A 9,234-nucleotide genomic window follows, 5' to 3' on the forward strand; every position below is an offset into this window, starting at 1 on the left:
AGAGTTCCACGGGACGGAATTTATACAGAGGTGAGAGAGAGAGAGCCTAAATTGCTATTTGAATTTACGGATTTGCCCCTTTACTCAAAAAAGGTAGTAATTATTATTTTGGCCCTTTAAACGTATAGTGTGCATTTTCAAACCTAACGTCAGATGACCAATAACGAGGCAATAATATCGGGGTTACCATATAATATTTTTTCCCCATTTTCTTAAACTAGGTTATTCTATGTATTTATCATATGAAATGTGTAGAAAAAAAAATATAATTTTATTGAAAATAAAATTCAATGAGAAAGTGTGATCAATAACGTCATATTTTTTATTAATGATTGTAAAACAATATTTGGGACATAATAGTTAATAGATTCACCCTCATTATACATAGCAGATTCGTGTGAGCGGACACCCATTTTCTTTCCAACGTTGAAATATTTTTATTGAAATTAAAAATTGAATTTTCCAACATTTTATATCACGCAAAACAACATATATGGTTTTGTTAGGTATATATTACCTAATGATAACAGCAACACTATTGTAACAAAATGCACCAAATGTGTTGAACATGTATAGCCAAACTCATATAGATAGAAGATACATTTTCTTTACTATCGTAAGGTAATTGAATAATGTATTACTAATCTAGCGTTTTCTAAAGTTATTATATATTGTTATTAGTAAAGAATAGACAGATGATAAGAATAATAATATAATACATTATTATTATTTAATATTATTATTATTATTAAAAACATGTCATACATACGTTACTGCAAAAGGAAAAAAAATAAAGGAAGAAATAAGAAAGAAGCGACGTCGTAGACCAAGACGCGATTCACGTGATAAGACTCCGACTCATCACAAACGCACCACATAACTTTTATATTATTTTAATATATATATATATATATATATATATGCGTGTGTGTGCACGCGCTTTACATGTTCATTTTAAAATTTTAATTCACCTTTAATTTTAGCTATTAAGTTGATTGTCTTTTCTCTGATTAAAAATTGCACCTATGATATGGAGCCTTTCGGTGCAAATACAATTCTAAAATCTTTCTAGAAATTAAATAAAAGCTAATGATCTCAAACATATTATTTGTTTTTTATTATGCTTTTTTCGAGGAAATGATTTTGAATTTTTTAAATAAAATATTTTACGGTCTTTTGCGTTAGAAAATAAAAGATGTATTCGTGTACCACTCACGAGTTTGCTTCTTCGTTTGATCTCCGAATTATTGGTCTACTAATTATATTCATACGAGAAAAAAAAAAGTAATATTATATTTATATATGTCCAAAGATCTTTTGTCTAACACGGCAACTTGCAGATATTGACATCTTCTGTCAAGAGTTATATATAAAATGTAATATTTATTAATAATAAAGGGTTGAGGTTTTCTTCGAATCTCTATTTTTATATTATTCGTGAGATAATGCATATCCATGATTTATTATGTAGAAAGTTCAACAATATGAAATTTGTTTTATTATTATAGTTATAAAAGATGAATTTTGAAATGGTGAATGTTGTCATGTTTTTTAAATGATGCTTAATGTATTTATCTGTATTTAGAAATCGATTTTTATCATAAAGAAAAATTTTCAAGTCTAAAATAATTTCATGTGAATTTCTTCATTTAAAAATTTCGCGGTTAAAAATTATTTTAGATGACTATTTAAAACAAGACGGTTGATCCACCAACTCCGGAATCGCGTATAATTTAATATTTTTCTCAATGTTAGCCCGTATTATATCGCTTACAAATACATCGTGGTAGATATAATTATTCAAATATAAAAAACTTTTAGGATGATATATAATTTAAAGTTTTCCAAGAGTAGGTTCATATCTTTAAATTTAAATATACATCATAAACAACTTCATGTAATTAGACATATTATATTTTTATCATGAATTTAATTGGAAAATTTTAATCTCGCGGAAATTCATTTACGCGGACTTGTTGGATGATCAAAATGGTCCTAAGCCCATGTATCATGTAATGTGGGCCTTGGACTTCTCCTTTGATCGTGAAAATGATTTCTCCTAATTCATATATATTTATTTTCTTGCCGTATAATAATAATACACGCATTTTTTTTTCGGTTTGACCTTGTAAATGGAACAACATCTCGTATAGTAAATCCATCGATCCCTAAATAATAGCCGATAAAATCACGCGGAATAGTTAAACCAGTCAAAATTTACCGGTTTAGGAGAAGTTTAAAAATAATAATAATACACGCATTGAATAACAATAATAATTTTCTTAAAAAAATGTTGACTTATGGATACGAAAATAAGGATTTGATTTCAAACGCTCATTCTTTATATATATATACACACACACACGAATTATTTTACTCGAATAAAAAGAAGGAAAAAAAATGAAAAATAGGTAAGATCTTCAACTTGCATTGGCCATGTTACTACTGATAAAATATACAGCCACCAAAAAAAAAATACATATCCAACAAAATTGTTATAGGAATCACTAGAGATACAAAAAAATGCACATTAATTCTTATGTATTTTGTATATTTTTCTATTTGCTAAAATAAAACAATGCATGATATTGATACTTCAAAAACAAAAACTAATAATTTTGTGGACATCCTATTGAGAAAGCAACTTTCAGTTTGTTTTCAAATAAAAAGCATAAAATTGGCATATTCCATTTCAGAAAAAAAAAAGAAAACAAAGAAAAGAGAAAGGAAAGAATACGATCCCATAAATAGGATTCGCGGTTTCTTTCGGAATAAACATTTTGAGGTACCATTAAGAATATATATATATAGGGAAATATATTTTATTTATGGATACAAAACTTCATTTATAGAAAAAAAAAGTGTTGTATTTGAATCCAAGAAGAATGAGTTATAAAAAACAATTTTTACAATTAAAATATTTTCAAGCTTAAAAAAGTAGAATATCTAGTAATTATATAAAATCTGTTAGATCTCTTGGTAATGCATGAAATACCGACAAGTTCTATCTAGTGTGTGATGCAATATAATAACAAAAAAAAAATGATAAATTATTCTAGAAACGAAAAAAGGAAAAAATGTGTGATCTCTTCCATTACGAGGTTCATGAGATATAAATGAATTTAAAAAACCATTTAGATTTAAAAAAAATAAGTCATGCATGATTTATTTTTCAATATTTTACGTATAAAATAGTTTAACAATTTGTTATGTCGGCATCTTAACGAAAGCAGCTTTTTTTCTTTTCGTAAAAAAAAAAAACTTTCGGTGTGCATTTGCATTATATACACATACATATTCCTTTAAAATGAAAATGAAGATAAAGAAAAAAAAAAGGAATATGATTCTGTATTTTACTATTAAATTTTTATAATATAATAACAAATTGCATTTCTAGGCTGTAATGGAAAACATGCCTATTACAAACATTTTACTAAGCCAACTAATCTAATTTGTATTTATATATCAGTAATAATTAACCTTATTCTACCAGGAATAAGACATACATTAACATTCCACCGCAAAATTTCCTAATATGTGATTCATTGTTTAAATATATTATTTCATATTATAGTTGACCCAACAAATTTGGATATAAAAATGGAAAGTTTATGATACATTACTGGAGACGTAAAGGTTAAAAAAAAGGCGGTGTTCCTTTCCTAGATTAAAAATAAATGGAAATTTAATGATATTGAAGACGTAATTATATTTTTTTTTATAAAATGGTGTTTGTTTCCGAGAGTAAAAATAAAATAAAATGTGTTGTTTTTTTGAAATTTTCCTATAGACGGAAAAGATCGTTTTATAGGTACGAAGATTCGGAAGAAACGCAAAGCCTTGGTTTCCCCCTTCGTCTCGATTGGCCTCGTTTAGGGCGGGAGAGAGATTCTTGCATTTCTCCTCTCTCTCTCTCTCTCTCTCTCTCTCTCTCTCTCTCTCTCTCTCTCTCCGCTGCTTCAAGAGGTAATCAATCCGAACCATTTGCGTCTTTCATCTTCTCCTGTCTTTCTCTTGTTATCCTTTTCTTCCGCTAGTCAGATCTGCGAAATTTTATGAATTTGGGAATCTCAAATCGCCTAATTGGTTCTCCCAGTCCGTGTAATGTTTATGCCGAAGCAAAGTTTTGATTTTTCAGACATGGGTCATACCCATTCCTTTGTTTTCAGTCTAGACATCTTAGGAATCGGGAAAAGGCTGGATGCTTATGGGTGTATGCTTTTGATGGCGTTTAGTTTGCAGTCTGGCTTTGGCAGGCTTTTTCGAGACCCAGGTGGAAATTCGCGCTGACGAGTAATCGCGTCTTGAACCGGAAATAGACCAGAAAGAATGGGTTATATCGGAGCTCATGGTGTAGCAGCTCTCCATAGGTACAAATACAGTGGCGTTGATCACTCTTATCTTGCCAAATACGTGCTTCAACCCTTTTGGACCCGATTCGTCAATTTCTTCCCGCTATGGATGCCGTGAGTATCTCTTTGACACTGTTCCATCTGTGTTCCCTATTCATTCCAATGTTCTGGCTTTTGATGAGTAACTATGTGCGTTTGCAAACTTTCTGGATTCTAGTAGCTATTTTGAGATCTTTTAGTCTTTTGGTCCATGTCTGGTTTTCTCTTAGTTTTCTGTTGCTTCATGGTAAAGTAGTTGCTCACGGTGATAATTTCTGTAGATTCATCTAAATATCTGACCGACGTTTTGTGATTCTTTCCTTTTCATGTGTTTTCCTGTTACTGCCGTGGAACCATGTGCAGACCCAACATGGTATATAATTCTTATTCTGACACCCTGCTTTGTGTTTGTTGTTATGCAACTATCACTTCATGTTAATTTTTGTGGTTTTATGTTATGTTTCCCAGATAACACTCATGGGGTTTATGTTTCTTGTCACGTCCGCTGTGTTGGGTTATGTAAGTTTATCTTCATATTTTTCATATCCTTTTTTTGTTAGTTGTGGATGCGTTTTCTGCTTTGCTCAAATGAATATTGTTTTTATTAAAAACATTTCTTCCTGCTTCAGATATATTCACCGCAGTTGGATTCGCCCCCTCCACGATGGGTTCATTTTGCACATGGTTTACTTCTATTTTTGTATCAGGTTCGCTCTTCTCTCGTTATTGGACTTCACCGAGCTTTTCCATCTGTTTTCTTGGTTGGTTTTGGTGTTTTATATTACTCATTTAGAACCCTTTTCATTGCATTTCAGACATTTGATGCTGTTGATGGGAAGCAAGCACGCCGAACAAGTTCCTCCAGCCCTCTGGGAGAGCTTTTTGATCATGGTTATTGATTTCTGTTATCCATGTTCTTCCATGATGTTTTTTTCTGCATTTGTTTTGTGTATGTCGCTGATACGTGTAGTTCCTGTTGTATATGGCAGGTTGTGATGCACTTGCTTGTGCGGTATGGATTGTCCACATTTTTATTTTTCATTTCCCATTTCTTAGTTACACTTTCCTTGAATGGTCCTGATTGTTGCAATAAAAACAGTTTGAGAGCATGGCATTTGGGAGCACTGCTATGTGTGGAAGAGATGCTTTCTGGTTTTGGGTTATTTCAGCTGTTCCCTTCTACGGAGCAACATGGGAACAGTGAGTGGTCCGCGCATTTTCATCTGTCTTTGTTTTTTTGCCCATAGTAAAAGGTTGTCAAGTGGAAAATTGTTGCATTTTCTGATTGTTTGTTTATCCTTATCTAGCTATTTCACCAACACCCTTATTCTTCCGGTAATCAATGGACCTACAGAGGGTCTTGCACTTATATATGTCAGCCATTTCTTCACGGCCGTAGTTGGTGAGCTTCTCTCTTCCCAAACATGTTATTTCTGTCTCAAATTCCTTCTCTCTAGCGTTATGTTCTTTTTCTGCTCTCTAGGTGCCGAATGGTGGGCTCAGCAGTTTGGGAATTCCTTGTCATTGTTTAGTTGGGTGCCATTTGTTAATGGTAAGGACTCCTCCTCAGCACCCAAACCCATCCACAATGTGACGACAATCTTGTATTGATATGTCCCTGATCTTTCTCGGTTTCAGAGGTTCCGACATACAGAGTTGTACTGTACATGATGGTTGCTTTTGCCGTCATACCAACTGTAGCATTCAAGTAAGTTTTTCCATTATTTAACAACTAATTTACCAGCTTTAAAGATTTTTGGCAATACGGTAATAGTTTCTGCATTATCTCTTATGTGGCTGCAACTTTTGCAGTGTGTCTAATGTTTATAAAATTGTTCAGTCAAGAAAAGGGAGCATGCTGCTCGCGTTGGCTATGGTAATCTCCTGACGATCGTTTGATTCGTGGGCACGTGTTTCGGTTCTTAAGTCTCTCTGATTATATTCTTTGATCTTTGTTTTCAGCTTTATCCCTTTGGTGTGCTTCTTGGAGGAGTTTTGATTTGGTAAAATCTCATTCCTTGCATTTTCCTCGGCCCATGATCTTACCTTCCTTCATCGAATTTCCGGTATCATCTTTTACAGGGATTATTTGTCGCCAACTGATCTCATGGGAACGTATCCTCATCTAGTTATACTGGGAACCGGGCTTGCATTCGGTTTTCTTGTGGTAAGATTTGATATTTTTTTGTTTGTACTGTGTTCTTTTTCTCCTGGTAATGCAGAAATATTAGGGTAATACAGCAAAATTGTAATGGGATCTTTGACATTTTCAGGGAAGGATGATTCTGGCTCACCTGTGCGATGAGCCAAAAGGGCTCAAAACCAACATGTGCTTGGTATCAATCAAAAACCTTTTCACTATCTTTATATATATATATATATATATATATATATATATATAATATGATACAATTTTTTCTGCTCATTCAATGTTCTGATTCTATCTGATTCATCTCTTAGACCTTCATGTACACATATGCTCATAGCTTTTCCTATTTTCTGATGGTTTCATCTGAGTAAGCCGTGTGTTCGTCTCATGCAGTCGTTGCTTTATCTTCCCTTGGCAATTGCAAATGCCCTGACGGCGAGACTGAATGATGGGTATGGTTTGATTCTTCAGAGACTTCATCCTGTTTTTCCTTTTGATTTGCTCGTTACCAATCCCGAGTCCAACATCTTTCCGGTTGCATAATACGTTTTCTGCAGAGTTCCTTTAGTTGATGAGTTCTGGGTTCTTCTCGGCTACTGCATATTCACTGGTTTGCCCCACAATCTCTCCAGATTTCGCTGCCAAGATTTGTTTTTTTAATCTTTTTCGGGTTTTGGCCATTGTTTTTTCATGGAACTTTTTTTTTTTAAACCCAAACCTTGACTTGTTTTTTGCTAATGGCAGTGTCATTGTACTTGCACTTTGCAACTTCAGTCATTCATGAGATCACTTCGGCCCTCGGGATCTACTGCTTCAGGTTAACTCTTTCGCCCCGTAAAGAACGGGAAAGAACTCGATCTTGGTCGGAAACAGTCGCCTGAAATGCTGATTTCATCTTTTATATACGGTGCAGGATTACTCGTAAAGAAGCCTGAGAATAAACCTTCTGAACTGAAAGAAGATCTACGGGGTATGCCCTCTCTCTTCGGTCCTTCAAGTTCACATTTTTGGCGTGACATTGATGGATGATACGCGTTCCATCTTTTTTCAGGGGTTGATCAATTTTTATAAGTTCAGTCAAAGATGATTCTGGGTCTTTTGGGGTTTTTCCTTTCTTACATTTTTTTTTTGGTTGGCATCAGATAATTTATTTATGATTTCAGTCGGATGTTTTGAGGAAATTTTGGAAATAATGAACTATTATAAGCTTCGTTACGAAAAAAAGTAGATGTACATTATATTTTATAAATTTGATTAGATTTTTGGGGTTTGTCTTTAAACTTGTTTTTATTCGATTGTGCTTATATGTGTGGCGGTAACCTTGTATTGTATATAATGGGCGTGTACATAATGGGATTGGACCTATGCTAGGGACCGCAATGTTTGTCGGTATATGAAATATAATGCAAGATAAAGCAGATCTATTAGCCGTATCTGGTTAATCGAATTAGTTATCGGACCGGTTCTGTCTAATCGTAAAGGACCGAATTTAAGAACAAAAATGATATTTAATTATTAAATGCCTAACAGCTATCGCAGAGATATATACATATGTATATATATGTCACATCCGCACGTATGGACGCATAGTGCATAATGATCATTCAATTTATCATTGATCAACCAATCAAATCAAGAACCGAATTGGGTTGGCTGGTACGTCTGGTTTTACTTTCGGTTTAGGTTCCGATCTGTCTTAACCGGATTCAATCGAACCGGGTCAGCAAGTAGGAGGGCCGAACTGTGGAAAAGCTTGTAAAGAGCATTAAAACTAATGAGAAAGCAAGATCTCTTGTCTTTATGAATAAATATTCAATCATGAAAACAAGAGAATAATTCATGGACAAAGGAACAATACAACACAATGATTATCAACACATTATAATAAAAAAGATCTATCTATACGGGTTTTAAAAAAAAGTAATAAAAGATTGGAAAACAAAAATTATACGTAGAAAAAAAGAGAGAGAAAAGCATTATAATAAATATATTTTTTTTTAAAGAAGGGATAATTTAAAGAGACAAAGCATACCTTAGAACATCGACATGTCTAGAATGATGCTCTATTGTTCAAGCATGCTGCTTGGGGGCGTGCCGACTCCTGCATTATCTCACTTTTTACCCACCCATTTTCTCTTCATTTACCTTTTTTTAAAAAAATTGATATATCATAATTTATGTTTTCAAATTATAGTTGGTAAAATATTTTTTCACTTTTTTTAAAAAGTCTCTCGACACATTTAACGTTTTCCGAATTTTCACTTTTTCTAATTTAAAATTGAAAACTTTTGTATTGTAACGTTATTTATTAACTAAACTATGCATATAAAACACACACATGTATATATATATATATATGCCATGGAGATTTAAAATAACATAAAATGAATTTCTTGGGCCATACCATGCCTCGGGGGTTGTATGATACACTTTTCTTCTTTGGATGATTGGTAATTATTTTACAAAAGTCAAAACCATTTATATATTATTTCATTGTATGTGCTTCGACCACACAAAGAATCAGAAAACTTTGGATCGTACCATTTGCATATTTTATTTCTGTGTGAATCAAACTAGATTTTGTTTTTGGAAATTCTTCCTATAATTGTTTTTAATGTAAATCTCGGGAAAAAAAAACTAATGTATAGAGGGGAGGGGGGGGGGGGGAAAAGTCAAAGAAGAGACGGGGGCGGT

General features: G+C 33.0%; 1 protein-coding gene across 4 annotated transcripts; it reads left to right on the forward strand.

Moving 5' to 3' along the window:
* Window positions 1-3,811: 3,811 nt before the first annotated feature.
* LOC104805232 (choline/ethanolaminephosphotransferase 1-like) lies at window positions 3,812-7,814 on the forward strand. 4 transcript variants are annotated; one of them, XM_010529722.2, is made up of 20 exons: window positions 3,813-3,966; window positions 4,236-4,466; window positions 4,755-4,764; window positions 4,860-4,910; window positions 5,021-5,098; window positions 5,207-5,282; window positions 5,381-5,403; window positions 5,491-5,591; window positions 5,699-5,793; window positions 5,875-5,943; window positions 6,030-6,099; window positions 6,204-6,267; window positions 6,354-6,394; window positions 6,474-6,558; window positions 6,665-6,727; window positions 6,934-6,992; window positions 7,098-7,150; window positions 7,285-7,357; window positions 7,454-7,510; window positions 7,592-7,814. In XM_010529722.2, the coding sequence occupies exons 2-19, from the start codon at window positions 4,330-4,332 to the stop codon at window positions 7,473-7,475; spliced, it is 1,170 nt and encodes a 389-aa protein (XP_010528024.1). In that variant the 5' UTR covers window positions 3,813-3,966; window positions 4,236-4,329; the 3' UTR covers window positions 7,476-7,510; window positions 7,592-7,814. The 4 variants fall into 4 exon arrangements, with proteins under 4 accessions (XP_019057075.1, XP_019057073.1, XP_019057074.1 ...); XM_019201530.1 differs by having other exon boundaries at window positions 3,812-3,966; window positions 7,454-7,814; XM_019201528.1 differs by having other exon boundaries at window positions 3,812-3,966; window positions 4,243-4,466; window positions 7,454-7,814.
* The last annotated feature ends 1,420 nt before the right edge of the window (window positions 7,815-9,234 follow it).

The sequence above is a fragment of the Tarenaya hassleriana genome, unplaced genomic scaffold, assembly GCF_000463585.1.
Source record: "Tarenaya hassleriana unplaced genomic scaffold, ASM46358v1 Cleome11, whole genome shotgun sequence".
Classification (NCBI taxonomy): domain Eukaryota; kingdom Viridiplantae; phylum Streptophyta; class Magnoliopsida; order Brassicales; family Cleomaceae; genus Tarenaya; species Tarenaya hassleriana.

What these genes read in the sequence shown, in the direction of transcription:
- LOC104805232 (XM_019201530.1), top strand. Translation starts at nt 4,330, where the DNA reads ATGGGTTATATCGGAGCTCATGGTGTAGCAGCTCTCCATAGGTACAAA. An exon ending in TTGCATTCGGTTTTCTTGTG is followed by an intron (nt 6,559 to 6,664) that starts GTAAGATTTGAT and finishes TGACATTTTCAG; the next exon opens with GGAAGGATGATTCTGGCTCA. An exon ending in CTCGGGATCTACTGCTTCAG is followed by an intron (nt 7,358 to 7,453) that starts GTTAACTCTTTC and finishes TATACGGTGCAG; the next exon opens with GATTACTCGTAAAGAAGCCT.